The sequence below is a fragment of the Echiichthys vipera genome, assembly GCF_963691815.1.
Source record: "Echiichthys vipera genome assembly, chromosome: 5".
In the NCBI taxonomy this organism is placed as follows: Eukaryota; Metazoa; Chordata; class Actinopteri; order Perciformes; family Trachinidae; genus Echiichthys; species Echiichthys vipera.
In genome coordinates, this window is record NC_139830.1 from 21,612,892 (window position 1) to 21,637,683 (window position 24,792).

Below are 24,792 nucleotides of genomic sequence, written 5' to 3' on the forward strand. Positions count from 1 at the left end.
GTCTTAAAGACGTTGATCAGTTGAACCCTGAACAACACATCGTTATCTGGTTTGAACGCTGCTGTTTATTTACAAATGAATGGGAGGACTAATCCAATAAAGCACAATGTGAGCGCTGACAATGTGATCGAGATTAATGTTTGGTTCATTTGACTGACGACACTCAAGTGGCTTGTTGTTTCTGTGTATTGTGTCATCTCCTCCACCAGTGGCTCAAGAGAGCTCAAACCAGTTTGACTTTTAGTGGCCTTTATCATGCTAAGTCTGCATGTGAGAGAAGACAATAGCTCGCCACTTGAAAGCTGCCTAATGACTTCCTGTAATCCAGCTTCAGAAACAGTGTTGCAACATTCCTTTAACCAACCTGTTGTGAGATACACCTGCTGCAACACACAGCGTTTGACCTTTTCTGTGCTTTGCTGCATGATATCAAACCGCCGAATGAAACAAACATTCATTCCTGGAGAGTGAGAGACAGGAGAAAAAAAACTAGACAGAGAAGGAGACCAAGTGAGAATCAGAGGCCGCAGCTGCAGCGTGAAAGGGAATCTTTCAACTGCAGCGCAGATGGGCCTCTGGGAGGAGTTATATTCAGAGGAAGCGTCACCTCGTGCCACAGCCGGGCTTCATGGACTGCTGAGTGGGTGTGGGTTCATTTTTTAGGACATAATCATCTTGGGACAGGTTCTTCAAGCAAAGCTGAAATGAGAGGGAGAAAGAGACAAGGGTGAAATGTCTGTAGAGGTGAAATAATAATCGATTAATAGATTGGTTGATCAACAGAAAATTTGTTGGCAACTGATATTTCATATAATATTCAATATTTATTGACATTCGTTTGACAAAACAACTATTCCATTTACCAAAACAATAGTTAGCAGATTAATCAATAATGAAAATGATTGTAAACTGTAGCCCCTAACGTCTACACATAACTTCATTTGTTGTACAAATGATTGTAGATCGATAAATCAATTTGACAGTATGAGTTAATAGTTAATTAAATATCAATAACAGCTTGTCTACGTGTTTTCCGACCAATATGAAACAGGATTCTCCCAGTTAAATATACATACAGTCTGTACAGTTCAACATGGACCAGCAAGACTGTTTCACTCCTTTGACATCTCTGTTGGTTTTAACTTTTTGAAATTCTTGTTTTCTATCTGGGATTGATACGTTGTACTTTATGAAGTGATAAAATAGAAATTTTAAAGGGGAAATTCTTTGGCAGATCACCGTTACAGATCTCGGTGTCTTATTTATATTTCTGCATTCATTCACTTGTGAGTATTAGTACATGAGTTGGTAACTCGCTGTCTTTGATGTCATGTCCTTAAAAATAAATTTAGTATACAAGCTATCAAGATTTTCAATATCTGCAGAAAAACATGGAGATAAAATCAATATGGTTTATGAATAAGATTTTAATAAGCCCTGCCTACAGAGGGGGGCCCGTAAGTAAAAAATGAAGAAGCAAATCAGTTTTGAATTTCTATTGATTTCTTTTTTTCCCAAGGACATGACTTCCTTCATCTATCAATTCATGATATAGTATGCATTTAATTCTTTTTAAAACATCATGGTGTTTGTGGGTTTCAGACACTGTTTTTGATCTCATAATCTTAATAAAAATGTATACTACTAATAATACTAATGTATAATACTGTCCATGAAAACATATATCAACACTGCTCTAATAAGCTGTAGTAATATTATCATCAGTTTCTGGTCTGATCAGATCAGTATCAGACCCATTTATTGACCTTGAGGGGTCTATGTTGGTCTCTGTCCTTCAAAGAAACATTTCAACAGCAGCCATGTAGCCTGTAGCAAGGATTACCAACATCTCTGTTACTTATTAAATTGTGATGCAGTTTAATCTCCTTTAATCTGCAGCTATTTTCAATTTGGAGTGTAGAGGGACGATTTAATCCCACCTTCACTGTTTTCATTAGAATCTGTGGCTTTTGCACTGTCACTGTTGGGAGAAAGGGGGACATGTGATTGTTTTCTGTTCCTCTCAGTAAGAGGTTTGTGGTCATGTCATTAATTTCACTCTACAATCAATGGCCACAATGCAAAACTGCCCTTAATCATTACATTTGGCATGCCAATACAAATGTTCTGATCACGTGTAGCTGAAAGGAAGTAGTTTGCTAATGTAAACAGAGCGCCTGTGACTGGAAATGATTAAAGATGTATGTCTGTGTCACACAAAGCTATAGTCATGTCTTCAGTCAGTGAGCCTTCAAAGTTACAAATGAGTCCTTTCACAATTCTTCATAAACGTGCATCTTTGTGGACTCAATGTTCTCAAGAGAAGCTTGTCTCAAGTTCAGGCTGTCTCTCATCTGGGGATTAGCGCTCTCTCAGTTAAATTCCACCACCGTCCCAACATCTCACAGTGTTTGTTAACAAAGGGTAATAAGCGAAATATTACGTTTCACTGCCAGCAGAGTGTTGCCATGACAACAAGCCACCGATGTCACAGTGAATGGGTGACTCTCGTCGAGCTGCACCGCCTTCGGTATCCCAGAATCCTCCTCCTTTCTTCCGAGGCGGCCACGGGCCCCCTTTCCCCAGGTGTACACATCCCCATCTATGGAGGGCAGGAAGAGAAGGAGCTGGTCACTGTTTCTTAGGATGCAATAGTCCAAACAAATCTTTAACTGACAGCTCTGTCACTCTTGCAACTGCAGCATAATGACTCTATCAAGAGGAAGTCAAAGCTGAACAAAGACTTCCCTCGACAAAGAAAACCTACAGGCATGGCTGCCACTGCTGGCTTTCTCCCCAGGGAGCCAATCGCTTGCACAGTATGACATTTTACCATTTTACACTCACGCACGCATGCACACACACAAACACACACACACACACACACACACACACACACACACACACACACACACACACACACACACACACACACACACACACACACACACACACACACACACACACACACACACACACACACACACACACACACACACACACACACACACACACACAAACACTCTGTTAACTATCTGTTAACCTACATGTTTAAAGGACCACACCAATGGATTCATATGTTTAGCCCATTAGCTGAAACCCTGTATGTACATTACTGATAACCATACCATATGTTCCATGTAACCATTAAACTTCCAGTTCATTTCAGTTTGACATGAAAATAAACTTGAAACTTGTTTGAGTTACCAAATCCATCACAGTGAACATTTAATCAGATCTGTTTTTTGAGTTGAAATTACATCACCATTGTGTGGTCACATTGTTGCTCACAGACTATTTGAAACTGGGTGACTCTCATTAAAATCCTCTTTCCTCAAAGCAGCTAAACCACTGTTTTCTGAGAAATGTTGTCCCTACTCAGATCTCAGATGAACCCTTTGTGTTTACTTGTGCAACTCCTACTCCTACATATCTCTGAGCAACTTTTATTTTTAAGTGTGGGATTAGCAATGAGGGAAAATAAAGGTTGCCTTTTTTGAAAATGCTTCCTTTGTGCACAAGTACTTGTTGGAAACTCAAGTCAGGAGCAGAGTAGCAACCATTTTAATGGAATGCAAAACCATACAATTCAATTTTCTCATTCCCCCATTGACTCATTAAGGAAATGTTGTTTGTTATAGTCTTGTTTTACAAATGCACATGGAAATTACACAAGAAGCAGAAAGAATGAATGCTGCAAGCAATGCAATCTCAGGACAGTGACAAAGGTTATTGACATTAAAATGCAAGGCCACAGATTGCCTTTCAAATTGTTGGTGGGGGGACACATAAGGTGTCCACCCCCACCAACAATTTATGGTGTAACTGTCTTTATTTATGTACGGGAAGACACAAGTGACAATTTAAAACAAAAATCTATGAATATGACTCAAAACAACCAATTCTATTATGACTTAGTTTTTATATTCTCAGATTATTATATTTTGTTCTCACAGTGGCCCACTCAGTTGTAGCTGACAGACTTTATATTTATAGTATATTTACATATATTATTCTTGCTGTAATTTGTGGCCGTATTAGAGCAACCGTTGCTTTTGAGTTTGCATACTGCCCCCTACTTAACCATAGGCACTGCTGCGTCTTTGAGTTACATTCTAGCAGTTCTTCTTAATAAAATAATAAAAGGCCTCTGCTACTTTTATATTTTTATTGGGGCATCCCCCCCTGGATGATTGATACCTGACCTCACTCCCTGACTTGCGTTGCACCTAGTATGTTGGACCAAATCACACATGTATCAGTCTATCAGTTTAAGTAATCCAGTAACCTCACGTACCTCCCAGCCTTCAATCTATGGAGGTGTGCAAGGCCTTTAAAAACCTAGACAGTCAAAATATCACACGTAGTCACTTCTACTCACCAGACCCGATAGCTAAGGTGAAAGCATCTCCACAAGCAGCCATGGTTATACCCTGCAGCCCAGGCACCGGGTAGGGAACACGGCTGCTACGACGGGAACTACAGCCCATCTGACCATGCTGGTTGCTGCCAAAGGTAAAACACTGACCCCTTTCTGGACAAGGAAGATGTGGAAAGTGTTTCAATTATAAAAAAAAATGAATACTAGTATTGAGACTTTGATACAATAAGTGTGTGATTATTGGCAGCCCAATTTTATGACAGAGGTTTAATAGACTGCTCTTCACATTTTAGTTTAGCTGTAGCACTTAAACTTTACAGAAGAAGTTGAGCATGTTGGAAGTGATCTCTAGAATCTAGAAAACTAGTTTGGCAATCGCTAAATGAAACAGTGACCTTCTCTTATTTCATACCATTATGGAGGCAATCAGATGCATCATTTCAATCAAGTCTGGTTGAAAAATGTGATTTGATAGACTCATAATGGGGAAAGTTTACCTGTAACCGCAACAGAATGGGCGGTCCCAATGTCAATGTGAACAATCTTCTCACTGTTGAGTGGGGCTGATTGGACAGGCGTGTAAGAAAGGACTTCTTCCACCTGAGTTGAGGGATTTGGTTCCTCTCCAGCTGTTATCTTATCCAGCCCAAGCTTGTTGAACCTGACCACAACAAAACAGCTAAATTAAAGAACTTATAACAGAGAAACAGAGAAAAACTGTATTTATTTTATTCTTTTAAAACACTCCATCAATATACAATATATGTTTATCACTAAAGCCTTTGATATTTTTTATTCCTGCCTCCTCAGCTGCTGAGCCTCAGGTATCTGAACAATACTACTTCTCCCTGAAATAAACACTGTTGTGTTACTCATACACAGCTCTACAGCCTGTCTAACCCTCTCTGAAAGAGATGGATTACCAATGCCAGAAAAGTGTTTGTCATTTTTGGAGAATGTTGTCTCACAGGTTTGTCTCTCTTGGCATCATCTCCTTTAATCTATCGCCACCTCATTCACATGAACCAATTATAGATAGTGTCTCTGTCAATTTATGAAATGTAAAATGAGATGTAACATCACATTAGCTCATGGCATAGCCATAGTTTGGGTTGGGAAATAATAGTAATTACCTGTTGCTTCCACATGCCACAATGCTGCACTGGGTGCTGGTAATCATGGAGCAGTCGACTCCACACATCACCCTCTGGGCCTCAAATTCCACAGGTAAGCACACCTGCAGTGGAGAGTTGTGGGTGTCTTGGGTGCCTAGCCCAAGACGACCTTCCAGACAGAGGAACAGAAACCCAATGATCAAGCTGTGTTCTAAGATGCTGCTGTCATAAATCACTCTCATACAAACAAACACCAAAAGATGAATACTAAGATAGGATAAAAAAACAACCGGTTAGTTTTTTTTATATATATACCATTGTCTCCTCTTCCCCAGGCAAATACTTCTCTTTCATTGGTCACAGCGAGTACGTGGGAAGCACCGCATGATACCTGAACCAGCTCGTAGCCGAGGAGTGCCTCAACTATCTTGGGCTGAGTACAAAAAGAGAAAGAAAGAAAATATATATCATCCTCGCTATGTTTAAATTATAGATCTGTTGGGACGTGGTGTCCTGGTAGCCCAGTCTTTAATTATATATATAATCTAATAGGTATATAGTAAATGTCCCATCCTGGTTCAATTCAAGCCTTTGGTGAATATCATATTACTCTCCCTTTTCTGTCTAAATGCTTATTATTAATGTTTTTTCATAATCTGTAATTGCCTCACATTACAACACGTTTAACTACTACATCTGTTAACATAGTGGAGAAATACTTACAATATACATAAATATACATAAAGCTCAAACAAATACAGTCTACTGTAATACAACACTCCTGTAAACAATCCTACCTACATGGGGGCTTTAATGGAAAGTTAGAGAGTTACAGATTCAACTGTACGATCATTTTGGAAGATGTGGTGCTGTTGAACTATATTGCATTATACTGAGAGGTGTTTCTAATATTTAGCTACATTAATAAAAATAAGGTGAATAAAATATTAAAAACATCAGTACAACTTATTGCAGGACTGTCGTATTAGATTGCATTAGTTTTGTAATGAAACTACATGTAGTGAGTATATTTTCCTTTGAATGTTGGATACACACCTGTGTTACATCATTGAAGTTACCGTGTCCTAGACAGCCATTGCTTCCACTTCCAAACGTCATGATAATGCCTCTGTCTGCAAATTGAAAATAAAAAGACTGGATTAAATTCAATTCAATTCAATTCAATTTTATTTATAGTGCCAAATCATAACAAAAGTTATCTCAGGACACTTTACAGACTAGGTATAGATTAAAGACACTATTAGTTGACGAGTATAGGTGTATTATCATGTAGACCAACAATGCTTCTAATCCTCATCTAGGGAACACTAATCTGTGTCACTACAGTGAAAAGTGATGAAAGAGAGGCAACTGAGTTGAGAGGAATGGTCTTTAATCCTGCGTTATCTGCTTTGCAATGCTGGATGGGCTAACAACAGCCCCCTAAAGCCCACTGACCAACAGAGCACCACAGTTTCAGCTCGAGGAAAACTACTTCCAAACTGCTAGGGAAGCATGGAGAGGTTTCTTTACAAGTAGATCCACTCTATCTGATCAAGTCTGGAAAAAGAGCTGACTGTTTCTACACTATATGTTCAAATGCTGCCTCAGTGTTTCACAGCCATGTGGTGCAGTGTGTGAGGGCAGAAAACACAGAATACACATTGATTTCCTTGGACAGAGTTCCCTGCTTCACTGACTGGGCATGGGTGTGATGTCTGTCTCTGATGGTTATAAAAAGCACAACGGCCCACCAACCTGTCATGCAGGTGGTAAAAAGATCGCCACAGGACACAGACTTGATGGTGACTCCAGACTGACCCTCAAGGAAACGTGAAATGAATTGAGGCTGCATCTGCTCCACTACACCGGGCAGACTGGCCTCCCCAGATCCCACTGATGGAGCCTGTGACAATGAATTAATATTTGTCTTAATGAGGGAAAAAGAAAAAATAAGCAACTAAAATGTTAAAGGAATGATCCACCATCTCATACAGTATTAGGACCCATCGATCTGTGATCTTCAATGTCTCCCAGCAGTTTTTTCATTATTAAGTATCCATACTCCCCAGCCAGCCTCATAAAACTCTAAAGAACATCAAATTCAGTCTAAAAACATCAATCTGCCGGAGGCTGTTTAAAGCAACTGCTGGTGTAGAATTTGCCATCTCTGCCTCTTCTGTTTGATGATTTATTTTGTCTTATTCTCACAGATAACTAGCCAAATCAATTAAGTGTTTACAACCAGCTAGTTCAATTGTAGTTAGTTGTTTTTCTGATTTTGGTGTTAGCCCCTTCAGAAAGTTTCTCATTTACAGACCTCCCATGTAATCAGACGGCCAGACTTTGTGACCCCCATCTTCTGAGTGCGGCCCAGAGACACTTGAAGCACCTCAGTGTTGAGCATCGGCAGGCGGAGAGGCGCTGAGATTCCACTGCCCCACGTGTACACAGAGGACAGTGGGAGGGAATGCACCTTCCCTGATCCTAAACCCATTGATCCATCTGTTCAAGCCCAGAAAATAACAATCAGTTTGTAATTAAAGTAAAGTGATCTACCTGGAACAGCTAGTTCTGTTGTCAAATAATGATTTGTGCCTGACCTCTGGACCTGTTGGTAGGAACTCTCCCTCCTGGTCTACCCTGAGGACCAGTATGCACAGTAGACAGTGGTTTCTCAATCCTGGAACATAGAAGAAGAAAGAATTCATCTCAAACAATTTGCATTAAAGTGTCTGTCTAGTCAATAGCCATACATTAAGGTAGTACCTGCGCATTTTGACGTTGCCTATATCTGTGTAGAGATTAAGCAGGGGCCCAATGCATATGGGAAGAGCCATTATTTCGTTGAGTTGAGGGCGTTTGGATGGATCCAAATTGAGCATGTTGAGGATAAGCTGTCGGAGTTCTGGGCTGTACCGGTCTGAAATCGGAGCAAATGTTCCGCTCATGATCTTCAGAACGAGGGCAGGTAGATTCTGAAATCACAATCAAGAGTGTTTAACGGTAAAATTACAACCCAGTTCCCAGAACAAATATTGCAAATCACTAAAACCCAACATGTAATCGAAAATAGCACGAGATTTCACACGTTGAAACATAAAAAATGTATTGTTTTTGAAATATTATCCTCATTTAGAATTTGATTCCAGCAACACATCTCAAGACAGTTGGGACATGATCCTGTTTACCACTCTGTTGCATGATCTCTTCGTTTAACAAAACTCTGTAAGCGTTTGGGAATTGAGGAGACCAAATACTGTTATTTTGAAAGTGGAATGTTTTCACATTTTTGCTTGTTGTAGGATTTCCACTGCTCAACAGTTTGTGGTCTCCTTTTTCTTATTTTACGTTTCATATTCGGCCAAACATTTTTAATGGGTGACAAGTCGCGTCTGCAGGCAGGCCAGTTCAGCACCCATACTCTTTTACTACAGAGCCATGCTGTTGTAACACATGCAGAATGTAGTTTGGCATTGTCTTACTGAAATAAGCAAGGCCTTTCCTGAAAAAGACACATGTTGCTCTAAAACCGGTATATATCGCTATCGTATAAATGTACAGGTTACCCATGCCATGTGCACAAATGCACATCTATCTATCTAGTGTCTATCTACGTATCTATCTATAGACCTTTTCAACAGAATTCCATTGCTAGGCAACAGCCTTGGTCCTTGGTAACTTCCTGTCAGCTAACATCATTCACATTGCAACAGGAAATAAACTAGGACTTTTTGGTTTAGGTTTACATCTTTGAAAAGGTCTATACAGTATATCACGTTCTGTTTCTATTTACTTTTTACATTTTACACAGCGTCCCAACTTGTTTGGAAACAGGGTTGTACAAAATGTTTCAGAAATATACGAAAAATCATCCAAATCCCTACCAATGGAATACAATTTTCACAATAGTACCCCGTTTTAGAATTCATAGTGATAATATTTAAAAGCTAACACTAATTTAGTATTGTTGAATCACTACATCTAAGTAAGCAAGGGAATTCTTGTCCATGAAATGCTTTCCTTACAGCAGCCTCAAAGGCTCTCTTAAGGCTTGCTAGCTCATAGAGCACACAGCCCAAAGCCCAGATGTCACTCTTCTGGTTATATGGCTTTCCTTCACAAAGCTCTGGGGAGATGTAACATGGGGTCCCGACCACCTGCAGAGTAAAAAGAAGGAGGCATTGATTTGTGCGAGCACATGAAAGGATTCAACATATCTAGAATCAAAGGCGTATCAACTCACTGTGTATGCTTTGCTCTTGCTGACAAGGATTTTGGAGATGCCAAAGTCACCGATTTTGACGATCATTTGATGTTTGTCAAGAAGAATATTCTGTGTCTTGAGGTCTCTGTGCAAGATCAGTTTGTTATGGACGTGGTACAGGGCAAGTAAGATCTGTACAAAGAAGTGTAGGATGATGTCCTCATCCAGCAGAGAGTTACAGCGCTTCTGTATGTAATCGGCCAAGGTTCCACCTGCAGGAAGAAAACATTGATAATAAGAGAATAAAAAGAATAAAGATGACTTCTCTTCATTAAAACTATAATGACTTTGAAATCGATCAAGTTAATGGGGTGAGTGAACAGCACTGAGAAGCACAGCAAGTGCTCATGTAATTGTCAACAAAAAGGGAATGGGGATCCACAAAATAAACATATAGTGTAAATTAATATTTATATTGTTATCTTCTACAATGAAAACGGGTTCCTCAGGTGTTTCGGATCCCAAGTTAATAAACAGGAAACAAGACCCTATTAAATCATTTCAGGCATGACACACAAAATGTTATTTTGTTTAATTTTAGTTTAGTTTAGTGCAGATTATGAGGTACTAAAGAGGACATTAAATAACAGACCACAACTAAATGCATGTTGCAATGTTGTAAAGGATGACTGGCTCTGGGTCTTGCTGCTGACTTTTGGACTAATTCATGACGATCTACCTTTCTTGGGAACCTGAAAAGGTATGGAGCCCTGTAGCACTAAACCATGGGAAAAGTGAACTGTTAGAGAATGAACAAAAGGGGTTGTGTAATAAGATATTAAAGTAAGCTTACCTGGTGCATACTCCATAGCTATCATCAGGGCTTTGTCTTCCAGGAAATTCTCATAGTACTCTATAATATTTGGATGGTTGAGCAGTTTCAGGACCTGACACTCATTCTGAGCCGCCAGGCGTTCGTCTCGTGACATCTGCTCCACTGGGATCTCCTTCAGGATGACAAAGGCCCCGTCGCTGCGCCTACGGCATAGGTGAACAATCCTGACAGGGGAGGAAAATAAAGGAAAATTAGATGTATCTTTTCTTCCATACACAATATAGTAGGATGGCAGTTGGTAGTTTAGATCTGGTGTGACAGTTTTGTTTTTGACACAAGCCTCTTGTATGACATGATGTTAAGACAAGTTGATGATTATGGCAGTGAATCACTGGTGTAAGTACTTGTATTCTGTACTCATGTATACCAATTTGCCCTAAAATGCTTTAAAACTAAAATGAACTAAAGACCAGCTTGCGTTGGAATCAACCCAGCAGCAAAGCCAGATAAGGCCAGGGCCGTAAAGTGTGTGTGTGGGGGTCTTTTCCCGACTTTATAGCCCCCCCTACTTCTGGCTCCCTTGCTCGGACCACAACCATCTTTGAACTCAGCCTAAATTTTGATTTCAACTAAACACCAGGGCCCCACGAAGTGAGCCAGGCTTTCAAGCCAATTTAACATAATTAAACATAACGGTTGACGCTACCGGGTCTGTTCTGAAGGCTGCATGACAGAGCAGGCGATTTAGCCAGATCCAGCCACTAGGGGCGCTAACGCACTCTATTGGGCAGAGTGCCGCTGCTCAACAGAGAAGAAGAGATTGACGGCAGTGAGACCAGTGTATGGCTGGCAGAAGTTGTGTCCGCTACTTTTTATCGGTCAACTTGCCGTTCGTGGTTCAGTGTGCGTCCAGAGAAACGTGAGTTATATTGTTTATTTACTGGATGCATTTCATTGCTGTATATTTTATTTGTTTCATATGCCTGTTAGCTGAAGTTATACTTTGTGCTACAATGTGTATTCTAGCAGTGTCAGCTAATGCTTCTGGTGGTTTAAATGGTAATTTATGTTACATTCATGGCACTGAGCGTTCTCTCAGTTAATATGTGATATTATGTATATTCCTTTGGTAGGTGATGTATATATGTTTCATGCTAATAATAATTAGATTATTATTTAGGATTGTGTGCTATGATCAATCATATTGTGACCTGTTTTATTGATGGCTATTATTGTTCTTGGTTTATTCCAGAACCACACACACACAAACACACCACAACTGTGTACACTGCTAATATTGGATTAAAGCACCATAAAAGGACTGTCTCCTGCCTCCTCATTCACCTAAGTCTTGGGGGAACTTTATAGAGTGCGTTCTAACCGATGCACACTTTGCGATTACAAATCAGAGTAGCCAGTCTGCATTCTGTAAGACTTCATCACATATGGTCCTTCGAGCCGGATAAGGTAATTACGAAGTGAAAATGGCTCATGTATGTTCCCCCAAGTGAAGATGTACGTCCACGCCGACGAGTGCGTCAGCCAAGATGGATGGAGGATTATGAAGGGTACACCCTCCCACAGGCCGTGAGCTACCCACCATGCACCTTTGCTGCGAGAGAGGAGACTGACTGGAGCAGAACTAGAGAGGGATTTGCCGAGACGACACCCCTCACCCAGCGCCCGCCACAGCATACTCAATATCCTGTTGAGTTCATAGAGACATCTGCCAGTCACTTTGGAGCTGCAGCACCTGTGTATGTGAGTACGCCACAGCCATATCACCGTCGCCTGTAATGACAGATGTGTTGCAGCAAATACAAGAGGATAATAGGAGGTTGCAGCTGATGATAAGTGACATGAGACGTCAGATAGACAGGAGTGGTGCAGCACCTCCCAGCTTACAGCTGCATCACCCACACGAGAGTCACCACCCTGCCAGAGTAGCGGGCACCAGGCTCCCACCATCACAACCCCCCATGCTGCAACCACCACTTGGAACACGTCACCCACAGACAGGAGATCATGACAGCTGGTCAATACCATCACCCTCCCCACAGGCTGCACCGCTGCCTCCTCCAAGGGAGTTGCAGCGACCACCCGCAGTACAAGACAGGTACATAGCAGTCAACGATTGGCCGCCGCCTCCCCCACCAGTAGCCTTCCCCGATGATTACGAGCCACCCGGAGTCCAGCCTATACCTGTAGAACAACCTGCTGATATTGTGGAGAATCTCAGAGGACGTCTACAGCAGCTAGAAGCACGCCTGTCACCGGCCCCATCCATGCTATCAGAACCACAATATGATACCGTGCTACCATCGGTTGCTACACCCCACCCCCCACAACGGCTAACCTCATCAGTGCCGCGGCCCTATAGCAGCGAGAGGACATACAGGGGCCCAGCACCATCAATCCCTAAGTTCACGCGGGGTGACCCCAGAGAGTTCTCCAGACTGAAGCTTGCACTTGACAATATTCTTCCTACCGACGCGACAGAGATGTTCAAGTACCAAGTGCTCTGTGACCACCTCAAGTTTGAAGAGGCTCTCCTGATAGCTGACTCCTATAGCAACTCCTTATTCCCCTACTCCGACACTATGGCTTCTTTGACCAAACACTATGGTCAGCCTCACCAGCTGTCCCTACAGCGCATTGCAGAGCTCATGGAGGAGCCTGCTATCCGAGCTGGCGACACTGCAGCATTCAGGAGGTTTGCTCTGAGGGTCCGAGCTCTAGTCGGGATGTTGGAGCAACTGGGTGAAGATGGGCGCATAGAGCTAAAGTGTGGGTCTCATGTGGCCAGATTAATGAGGAAGCTTCCCCAGGATCTCCGTGCCACCTTCCGACGTTATATTCATTCCTGGAAGGCCGGAACCCCGTCTTTGATGGACTTCGCAGAGTGGCTCGACTACGAGTTGGAGATCCAGGAGGACGGAGACCGGTTCGACAAGATAGAGGATGTCCAGAGAGGGAGAAGCGGGTGGAGGAAGGAATGTGACAAGGACAAGAGAGCCACTAAGAAAACTATGAACGTGCTGCATGGTACCACCCTTGACGCAATTCCTCAAGCAGGTCAAGCTGAAGTTTCAGATTACCAAGAGGCTCCGGATAAGCCCAAAGCCTACTGCCCCTACTGCAGCAATACGCAGCACTTCCTGGACCAGTGCTTGAACTTCAAGCAACTAACAAAGGAGCAGAAGACGACGTGGGTGAAATCCAACAATCGCTGTTGGCGTTGTGGAAGGCACCATCAGGCCGCCCAGTGCCGGTTGAGAGTCCTATGCAAGACATGCCAGGGGAAGCACCTTGAAGCCTTGCATGAAGTGAACCTCCGGCCAGGCAGGAATGAGCGTGCCGCTGGAAATGGCACTGGTGTAGAGGTGAAGTCCGCCACAGATGTTTTGTACCTGGATAGGCGTGCCGGCTGCAATCAGGTCCTCTTGAAGGTCAGTAAGGTGCTCCTGCGTAATGGCAATCACACTTTGGAGACATATGCCATATTAGATGACGGCTCTGAAAGAACGATCCTTCTACAGGAGGCCGTTCAGAAGCTGCAGCTTCAGGGAACTCCAGAGAGCCTCACCCTGAGAACAGTTCGGCAGGACGCAAGAACACTACATGGTTCATCTGTGATGTTCAAAATCTCTCCAGCTAGTCAGCCAACAAAGACATTCACGATTGAGAGAGCCTTCAGTGCAGGCGGACTAGGTCTTGCGGAACACTCTTACCCAGTGAAGGGACTTCAGCGCAAATACAAGCACCTTAAGACACTCCCCCTTCAGCAGTTCACAGACATCCACCCACTTCTTTTGATAGGCTCTGACTGTCCGCACCTGGTGACGCCGATTGAACCTGTACGTCTAGGCCCACCTGGGGGCCCAGCTGCGGTGAAGACCAGACTTGGCTGGACACTGCAAGGGCCAGTCCAGTCTCTTCAACAGTGTAACCGCCCACAACAGTGTCTGTTCATGTCCACCACCTCCCCTGCAACTGAACTCTTTAATCAGGTTGAGAAGCTCTGGCAATTGGACATCCTGCCGTACAGGAATGAGAAGCTGGTGACTCGGTCACGAAGAGACCAAGAGGCCATAAACCTCCTAGAGGCAAAGACTAGGAGAGTGGAAGTGGATGGAGTCCTCAGATATGCCACCCCACTGTTACGAGTGAGTAATATGCCTATACTCACAGCACAGCCTGAAGCGGTACTTCCCAGCCTACGCAGCACAGAGAAGCGTCTCGGCAGAGACCCGGTGAAGGCAGAAGCATATCAGGCAGAAATCACAAAGCTGAAGACTGCAGGTTATGCTTCCAAAATTAGTCAGGAGCAGGTGAAGACTTCCATGGAGTCATGGTTTATTCCACATCACCTGGTGACCCACAACAATAAAAACCGGATTGTGTTCAACTGTTCCTACACTTATAGGGATAAGAACCTCAACGAACTACTGTTGTCTGGCCCAAACCTTGGTGCATCTCTCCTGGGTGTCCTGCTGCGGTTTAGGAAACACTCCATTGCTGTTAGCTGTGACATAAAGGGAATGTTCCACCAAGTGAGGTTGCTGCCTGAAGACCGTCCTCTGCTGCGCTTTCTCTGGCGTGATCAACAGAGGGATTCTCAACCTGGCATATATGAGTGGCAGGTCCTTCCCTTTGGGACAACTTGTTCCCCATGCTGTGCTATATATGCACTACAGAGACATGTACATGATCACAGCCACCCAGGGGATGCAGCGCGTGAGTCCATTGAGAGCCACTTCTATGTAGACAACTGGCTGCAGAGCTTCCCTACCCCAGATATGGCTCGAGACGTCACAGACAAGCTGAGAATACTGTTGCTGGAGGGAGGCTTTGAGCTGCGACAATGGGCCAGCAGTACGCCAGATGTCATCGGCCACCTGCCCAAGGAGATCAGGTCAGATAGTAGTGAACAGCTGCTTAACCACACAGACATGGATCCTCAAGAACCTGCCCTGGGGCTGCGTTGGTTATGCCATTCAGACACACTGCAGTATAAGTCGCGGCTGCTGGATCACTCCCCTGCCACCATGAGGAACATCTACAAAGTATTGGCCAGCCAGTACGACCCCATAGGGTTCCTCACACCCTACACTACTAGGGCCAAAGTGCTTGTTCAGCAGCTATGGGACAAGAAGCGGGAGTGGGATGACCCTTTGCTGCCCGGTGAGTTGCTTACAGCGTGGCAAGACTGGGAGAATGAGTTACCATACCTGGACAGCATCAGACTGCCTCGCTGCTATGTCAGTCCAGCCATGGACCAGGCAACCAATAAGCAAGAGGTCCATATCTTCTGTGATGCATCTCAACGAGCGTACGGCAGTGTGGGATATCTACGCACAGAAGACACAGAGGGGCATGTAGAGGTGGCTTTCCTGACAGCCCGGTCCAGAGTGGCCCCCAAACGTCAGCTCTCCGTGCCACGGTTGGAGCTGTGCGCTGCACTGACGGGCGCACAGCTTGCAAACGTGCTAACCCGAGAGCTTACATTGGAGCTATCCAGAGTGGTTATGTGGACAGACTCTACAACTGTTCTTGCTTGGATCCAGTCAGACTCGTGCCGCTTTAAGGTGTTTGCAGGTACCCGTATAGCCGAAATTCAAGAGCTGACTGATAGCCAGGCCTGGCGCTACGTGGAGACGTCAGATAACCCAGCGGACGACCTCACCCGGGGGAAATCACTGCAGGATCTCTCAGGTGAGAATCGTTGGAGTCTTGGACCCCCGTTCCTGCGGCTGCCACCTGAAAGGTGGCCAGTGCACCCAGTGCCAATTAATGAAGACATTGCTGAAGAGCTTCAAAGGCCCACAACCTGCTTGGTTAGCGCCGTAACTGGCACTCACCATCCCTTACCTGATGCTCAGCAGTTCAGCACCTTCAGTGAATTGGTGAAGGCGACTGCGGGATATCTTCATGGGGCGGCGGCCGATGTTAAAGGGACTCTCACAGCAGAGGAGTTCAAGGAGGCGGAACTCAGCATCCTGCAGTCTGCTCAAAGAGACAGCTTCCCTGAAGAAGTCCAGTGTCTGTCAGCTGGGAAACAAGTCCCTTCCTCCAGCTGTTTAATTACACTGGCTCCAGAATATGATGTATCGCTCCAGCTGATACGAGTAGGAGGTCGACTGCGGCGTTGCCAGGATTTGGATAACGATGTGATCCATCCGGTAGTCCTTGACCCGAGACATGCTGTGACCAAGCTACTCATCCGACAGGTCGACCATGACCTGAAACACCCTGGTGCAGAGCGACTCTTTGCTGAGCTGAGGAGGAAGTTCTGGATACTTCGAGGCCGTGAAGCCATAAGGAGAGAGCAGCGCTTATGCCCTGAGTGTCAGAGATGGAGAGCCCAACCTGTAAACCCCAAGATGGCAGACTTACCCCCTGCACGGCTCAGGCTACATCAACCAGCCTTCTACTCTACGGGGATTGATTGCTTTGGTCCGATGCAGGTTAAAGTCGGCCGACGGAGTGAGAAACGCTGGGGTTTGCTCTTTAAATGCCTCACAACAAGAGCAGTCCATATTGAGGTGCTGTCCAACATCAACACGGACTCCTTCCTGATGGCCTTGAGAAGGTTCATACCACGTCGTGGGAGACCAGCAGAGCTGCTCTCGGACCAGGGCACCAATTTCAAAGGTGGAGATAGGGAATTACAAGAAGCTTTCCAAACCCTCCATCCTTCTCTCCAAACCCAGCTGGCAGAGTACCAGATAAAGTTTCGCTTCAACCCACCTAGCGCCCCCCACTTTGGTGGCTCCTGGGAGCGGGAAATCAGGTCTATTAAGGCTGCCCTCACGGCTACTCTGGGCTCACAAGTTGTCAGTATAGAAGTGCTGACCACTGTCCTGATTGAGATTGAGGGCATCCTTAATTCGAAGCCCCTTGGCTATGTATCATCCGATGTAGCAGACCCGGACCCAGTCACCCCTAACCTGCTGTTGATGGGGCGGCCAGACCCTTCTCTACCTCAGGCAGTGTATCACGACTCAGAGCTGCTCAGCCGGCGTCAATGGAGGGCCTGTCAGGTGCTGTCGGATCGCTTCTGGGTGCGGTTCCTGCGCCACTACCTGCCAACATTGCAGACACGGTCCAAGTGGCAGTCAGACACATCTCCTCTTCAGCCGGACACTATTGTGATGATCGTCGATCCTCAACTGCCTAGAGCATCATGGCCTGTTGGGAAAATCGAGAAGGTGTTCCCTGGGGCCGATGGTCTGATACGCTCGGCAGAGGTTAAAGTCCAGGACCGGACCTACGTCCGACCTGTAAGCCGTCTTATCAGACTCCCTTCTGTACCAGAAGAGGATGCACAGTGATTGACTGAATACTGCAAATTAGCTGGAGCTAATTTGGGGGCGGCTGTTCTGAAGGCTGCATGACAGAGCAGGCGATTTAGCCAGATCCAGCCACTAGGGGCGCTAACGCACTCTATTGGGCAGAGTGCCGCTGCTCAACAGAGAAGAAGAGATTGACGGCAGTGAGACCAGTGTATGGCTGGCAGAAGTTGTGTCCGCTACTTTTTATCGGTCAACTTGCCGTTCGTGGTTCAGTGTGCGTCCAGAGAAACGTGAGTTATATTGTTTATTTACTGGATGCATTTCCTTGCTGTATATTTTATTCGTTTCATATGCCTGTTAGCTGAAGTTATACTTTGTGCTACAATGTGTATTCTAGCAGTGTCAGCTAATGCTTCTGGTGGTTTAAATGGTAATTTATGTTACATTCATGGCACTGAGCGTTCTCTCAGTTAATATGTGATATTATGTATATTCCTTTGGTAGGTGATGTATATATGTTTCATGCTAATAATAATTAGATTATTATTTGGGATTGTGTGCTATGATCAATCATATTGTGACCTGTTTTATTGATGGCTATTATTGTTCTTGGTTTATTCCAGAACCACACACACACAAACACACCACAACTGTGTACACTGCTAATATTGGATTAAAGCACCATAAAAGGACTGTCTCCTGCCTCCTCATTCACCTAAGTCTTGGGGGAACTTTATAGAGTGCGTTCTAACCGATGCACACTTTGCGATTACAAATCAGAGTAGCCAGTCTGCATTCTGTAAGACTTCATCACAGGGTCAGTCATGTGATGCCCTATGGCCCAAAATGACTTTTTTAGTATTGACTTACATGGGGAGAGAGACATCTGTAAACATGTGGATACATTTTTTAAAGCAAAATACTCAAAACCGCCTCCGTGGTATGTCCTGCTACAGTAGGTCTTCAGGGCCACAGTTTGCCATAATAACAATGTGAAAACAATATCAGCATCGCTGTCACATCTGGTAACTACTGACCTATATTTTAATGTTGTTTGTAACCCAACAATTCCATAAAAAGGGAAAATAATACCAACTGGGGTGGATGGGGAGGTGAGGGTGGAAGGAATTTGTGAATTACAACAGACACTTTACTTGTATTTGTTTTACTTGTTGAATTGAACAGTACTGTCTGCTGGAAAGGCAAGGGGGAAATAATGTTTAATAACCCTCAAACGTTTTGCTTCCATTCGCTTATTATCTGTAAGTAGTGGCTCTCAATATCCAGGTTAGAAAATTATTTTTTGAAAAACCATCACTACCCGTGTAGTATGGATGAAGACGTAATGTACAAAAATACACATTTACATAATAGTCTTCATGTTACAGTAAGTCTAAATGCAGTTTGACATAAAACATGGCTCATTAAATCTCATAGGTTAGGCCTTTTTTATGAACTTATGAGTCTTTAGTGTAAAAGTATAATTTACAAAGTAACTGGTATAATTTCATGTAAATTTAGTCGTGGAAAGTACAAAATTACCCTCTATAATGTTGTGTAAGGTTTTACAATGTGAGAATCCTCAAGTACTCCTTTAACGATGAACAGTTGTACAGTAAAGGAACTGAGTGAATATATATCTGAGGACTTTTTTAATAATTTAATCAAATCTCACAGTTTTAAATACATTGGGAAATGAGCAGTAAAGTAGTCTGTTACAGTCCAGAATACATTTAGCTACAGTGTATAGTTTGATGCAACTTGCCATCTTTAAATAACTTTGTCAATAACTGACATGACAATAACTGTCTCAACCAAAGCTAACGTTTGAAAAGAAAAGTCACACACAGTGTAATTGACAAAACCTTCTTTGTTCTTCTAGTTTGTTTATAAATAAGAAACCCAGATTAGCTTTGGCGTTTTGACTCATCACGCCGCTAGCTTTAATATAATAACCGTAATGTTTTTCTCGGTTCCCGTTACATTTGTTGGGGAAACAGACTTCTACCTTTCTTGGTTTACGCCAGACAACAGCGTGTATTGTCAAATAACTCTTGTGTGTGACACAAAACAGCTACAAAGTTAATAGATTCGAGTTTACCCGAAAGCTCCTCTTCCGACAACTTTGATTTTCTCATACTTCTCCATCGCTGCTCCCAAACGTTTCCGCCGTCGTCCAGGCAACCCGTCCTATCTGCTACAGGAAGCGAGGAGGGACATAAAGACGAAGGGCGAAATTCTCCGAAAACATTATCACACAGAAGTTACAGTAATGACCACTCCCGGTGACACATATCACAGTCTTTATAAGTGGATACAGTCATAGAGGAAGAGGTTTAGAGGCAGAAAAAAGAGCAATTCAAACATCAAGAGCAAAACCGAAACCAAAATGTACCAGTGGGCGGCAGTAGCTCAGTACATAGGTGACTGGCTGGTGCCAGTTCATCTCCTGGGCACTGCCGAGATGCTGTTGAGCAAGGCACCAAACCCCCAACTGCTCGGGGCGCCGGTCCATTGGCAGCCCCCTCGCTCTGACATCTCTCCATTAATTGCATGTATATAGGTCCTATTTGTGCATGTGTGTGTATTTCAGGCCTGTGTGTGTGTAACCTGAATAATAACAGAGTGAAAAAAATGGTATTAATAAAATAATAATTCTTCTTCTTCTACCATACTATTTTGCATAGAAATAGCCTTTAGACCTTTTCAAAGATGTCAACATAAACATTGTAAATGTGACATTAAATGGAATAATTGGCTGGAGGTTTGAGATGAATATGCTGCATACACTTTAGATAAGACATATACATTATGGAAAGTAATGTAAAAGGAATACACTGGCTGCAGTCATTGTAGCATACACGGCATGCAGCAGCACCCGTGTTGATCCTGAAGCAATGTAGTTCAACAGGGAGTGTAAAACAAAACACTATTTCTGACTTTTTATCTCATAAATCTGTGACTTTTTCACATACACTTTTTACTTTTAATCTCATAAATCTGCAGCTTTGTTTTCTCGTAGATTTACCACTTCTCATTTAATTAATCTGCAACCTTTTCTCATATACATGCTATATATACTGTGTATTACTTGGTCCTAATACGCAGAGTATAGTTGGCTTCATTTATTATGCTCCATTTCATAATTTCAACTTTTTTCACAAACAGAAATCCAGATTGAAGTACTTTGTAGTCCTGAGAAAGGAAATCACATCCATCCTGTCTGAAAAAGGACACAATAACAAACCAAGTTACTGGCAGAGTACTTTTTATATGATTCTATTAGTACTGACATATAAAAACAAATGCGTTCAGCACAGTGTTGTATAACAATTGTGGCAGGAAACAGATGAACTGAAGTGAAAACTGAAATGGAGACAGTAAGGCAGCGGGGTAATGTCTTGATCATGGACTTCAGATACTCTAGTCTTACACCCAGACGCCTGGTGATTATGAAGCGCCTTCCTCTTGTCTGAGATAAGCAGGAAGAGAGCTTCATGAGCACCGTTTCCCCTCTGATGGGGATAATACATGCATTGTGCTGTGACAAAGCCTGCTCTGTGTTGTGCTGAAGTACATACCTCCACTATAATCATCAATCTGAAATAATGATATATCACCACAAACAGTAATCTTTGTGAAATTTAACCTTTTCTCTACAATTTGCAGTTTTTTTAAATTAAGTTATGGTTGAGCGAATGTGGGTGAGTAGGTGGTTCAAAAATGTGCTCTTTCTCAGGGATATAATATCTCAACAAAGGAGCACCTAAAGGAGCCTTGCAGTATTTGGGCACTCCTCAGACCTGTTCGGTGACATATTTGGCCTTGTGCTGCTGTCGGAGATCTGTCCCCAGATGTAACAGTCAGTAAACAGGAATGCACTGTGTGGGATAGTGAAACTGATGCTAAACCCCAGGTATGAACCATTAATCTTTGGTAGATTTCTGAAGACATGACAGGAAGTTTTGGGTTTTGTTTCATCACAGTGATGCTCTCACAATTCTCTCAATGTACATACACAGAAATAGACATGCGGCTATAGATAAGGACAACAAAGCTGAACAAAGGACAACATCAACATTTGACTATTAAGTACATGCATATATATATATATATATACATATAAACTATCTATATATAAAACAGCAACACAGTTCCTTTTTTTTAAACAGTATGCTAGTGGAATAGTGCAGTGTGCTGGAATAACAGGTTGCTTTATATAGATCATAAGCTTATATTACATTGATAGTGATGATAATGACATCGTAAAGATTAGTGAGTATTTAAACTATGAATTTACTAAATTACTGGTAGTGGATGATTGGTATGATAGGCTTAATGCAAAGGTATTTTTATCCCTGCGGACTGATGTTAATGGTTCACATGCACGTATACATACTGCATGTGTCTGGTACTTAATTACATATTTTTTTCATGATTTCAAAGTTTCTGACCATTTACTTTATGTTTTATTGTTTTTTTCTTGGTTGACATTAAGTTTGTTGTTGTAAATAACCTTGCAATTGTTTTAAGTGCTATAAAAATAAACTTAATTGTTATAATTACTGTTAGATAGCTGGCTAGTTAGCTATAGGCAGTGCATGTTTTTTGCTCTTGTTGTAATATATAACAATTATTAATATTTGATGATTAGAGTTATCATAGCATCAATAACAGCTAAACATAAAGTGGCATGGATATAATAAATTAATTTAATCAATGTTAATAAAGTATTAAACAATTAACCCTCATTGACCAGACAAAACCTATACTTGGATATATACAATGCACCTGCTGGAAATCAAATCAAATTAACCACGGGGAAGCAACCAGGACACAACAATTGTATTAAGTTATATTTCTCTCTTTAACCACAAGGTGTCTTGTTACAAAAAAGCCTCAATTACATTCATTATATACAGATTATGTTTCTTGCTTCACATTTCTCACTTGCAGCAGTAGATCTATTGATAAGTTCAAGTCTCTCTTTCTCTTGAGTGATGGTTTTGGAATACTGTACATAGGAAATTGCAGCCTTATTAATCACAGGGAATTTTCTATCTAATCTCATTGAGGTGGCTTTCTCCAGAGTTTGTTGTAGAGAGTTGCCCTCAAGTGGTTTGATTCAGAACAGGGAGCCACTGAGCTGCAAAACAGAACTAGTCTGTATGAAATGCTTGTTCTTCACGTGAGGTGTTGCTACCATCTGGTGGTATCTTTTTATACTGTAGCCTATAGTAAACTGGGAAAGATGCCCAAGGAAGACACGTCTATCAACACTGTACAGTATACATGATTATATATGGGGTGGCCGGTGGCTGAGTGGTTAGGGCAGTCGCCCCATGGTAGCTGAAGGTCCTCGAGACAGCGGCCAAGAGTTCGACTGCTCTCCCCCTCTCTCTCACCCCATTTCCTGTCTGTCCTATATAATAAAGGCTTTAAAACTGCCAAAAAAGCATCTTTAAAAAAATCTATACATATACATGATTATATGTTGTAAAAATCCAAAGTATGCACCGATATATTTATACGTAATGAATTACAAAAAAAAACACACTTGCATACGATTAAAAAAATCCCCCCGTCTGAGGGTTGTAGATGGTAACCCCAGATTTGAAAACTCGCAAAAACTTTTGAGACTCGCTCCCCAACAACCCATACTAAACTCAACCATAAGATTTTGATGCCTAACATTAACCATTTGAGGTTAATGCCTAATCTTAACCATTTCACAAGACTTTTGTAAATCATGGGTTACCATAGACACAAACCCCTTTATCTCCACCCATTGCTTGAGAATTAAACATTTCAAACTGAGGGTGAATACGGGTATATCCAGACAGCCTGTATGAGAAAAAGAAAATGTGTTTTTGAACATTATAGACTGTAAACATGTTGTAGTAGAAACACAAAATACAAGTGTGATTTTGTATTAATAATCTGAATTTATAGTAATTAGTAACCACTGTAATAAAAAAATTACAATGTTGTGACTGTTAACTGAGTTTTTCATTTGTATATTATTTGTGTTGTTTCATGCCAGAATCGCACTTAAGTACTCAGCCCTATAACATATAACGGAAAACATGAATATGAAAAAGATATACATTATCACAATGTGTGACAAACAAAGCAACATTAAATAAAGGAGAAGCATGGAAGTGTAGCGAGTATTACCCAACAAGATGCTATCAGCATTTCTGAGTTGATTTGATTCATTGTTTTAGTCGTATACCTGTAACAGATCATGTCCTTTTTTTTATCTCATGGACGGCATTTAACTTCATTTGTATTTTGTTATGAAATGAATGTGGAAGAGCATTATGAGCAAAAGACATAGATAGACAAACATGCATAAATAATAAAAACAGGAGCAAGACAATTAAACAGGTATACAAATATGCAAAATCAAACTGTACAAATGGATTAAAGAAATATATCAGTTTGTGAATGAGCTCAATGTAAAGAAAAGTAAACTCCTTGTGCATGGGTTTACATTTCACAGGGACATCTGCGGTGCATGTGGTATTACATGTGTGTCTCTCTGTGTGTGTGTGTGTCTGTGTGTGTTTGTGTGGGTGTGTCTGTGTGTGTGTGTGTGTGTCTATGTGTGTGTGTGTGTATATATATGTGTGCGTCTGTGTGTGTCTGTGTGTTTGTCTGTGTCTGTGTGTGTCTGTGTGTCTGTGTGCGTCTGTGTGTGTGTGTGTGTGTGTGTGTGTGTGCGTGTGTGTGGGTGTTGTGTGTGTGTGTGTGTGTGTGTGTGTGTGTGTGTGTAGAGTCTGGGCTGCCTGATGAGTTTTTACTCACTTCCTTTCCCCCCACCAGGCTGCAGAGAGGCCAGCTGTGGGGGATGAGAGCCCCGCAGTGTTTATGGAAAGAGTTATGGCCAAGGAAGGAGGGAGCTACATATGCTGCCTTTCTCACAACAGATTTACATTGTTATGCTTGAAACATAA

General features: G+C 42.5%; 1 protein-coding gene across 1 annotated transcript; it reads right to left on the minus strand.

Annotated features, from left to right (window-relative positions):
* Positions 1-570: 570 nt before the first annotated feature.
* nek8 (NIMA-related kinase 8) lies at positions 571-19,981 on the minus strand (the record flags this gene model as incomplete). The annotated part of the gene is given in 15 exon segments (XM_083914427.1): positions 571-699; positions 2,444-2,602; positions 4,382-4,534; positions 4,879-5,042; positions 5,515-5,665; positions 5,812-5,929; positions 6,553-6,624; positions 7,253-7,402; positions 7,817-8,001; positions 8,100-8,179; positions 8,266-8,474; positions 9,525-9,656; positions 9,743-9,975; positions 10,557-10,762; positions 19,935-19,981. Coding segments are annotated over 15 exon segments (2,088 nt in total). The 3' UTR covers positions 571-670.
* Between the last annotated feature and the right edge of the window lie 4,811 nt (positions 19,982-24,792).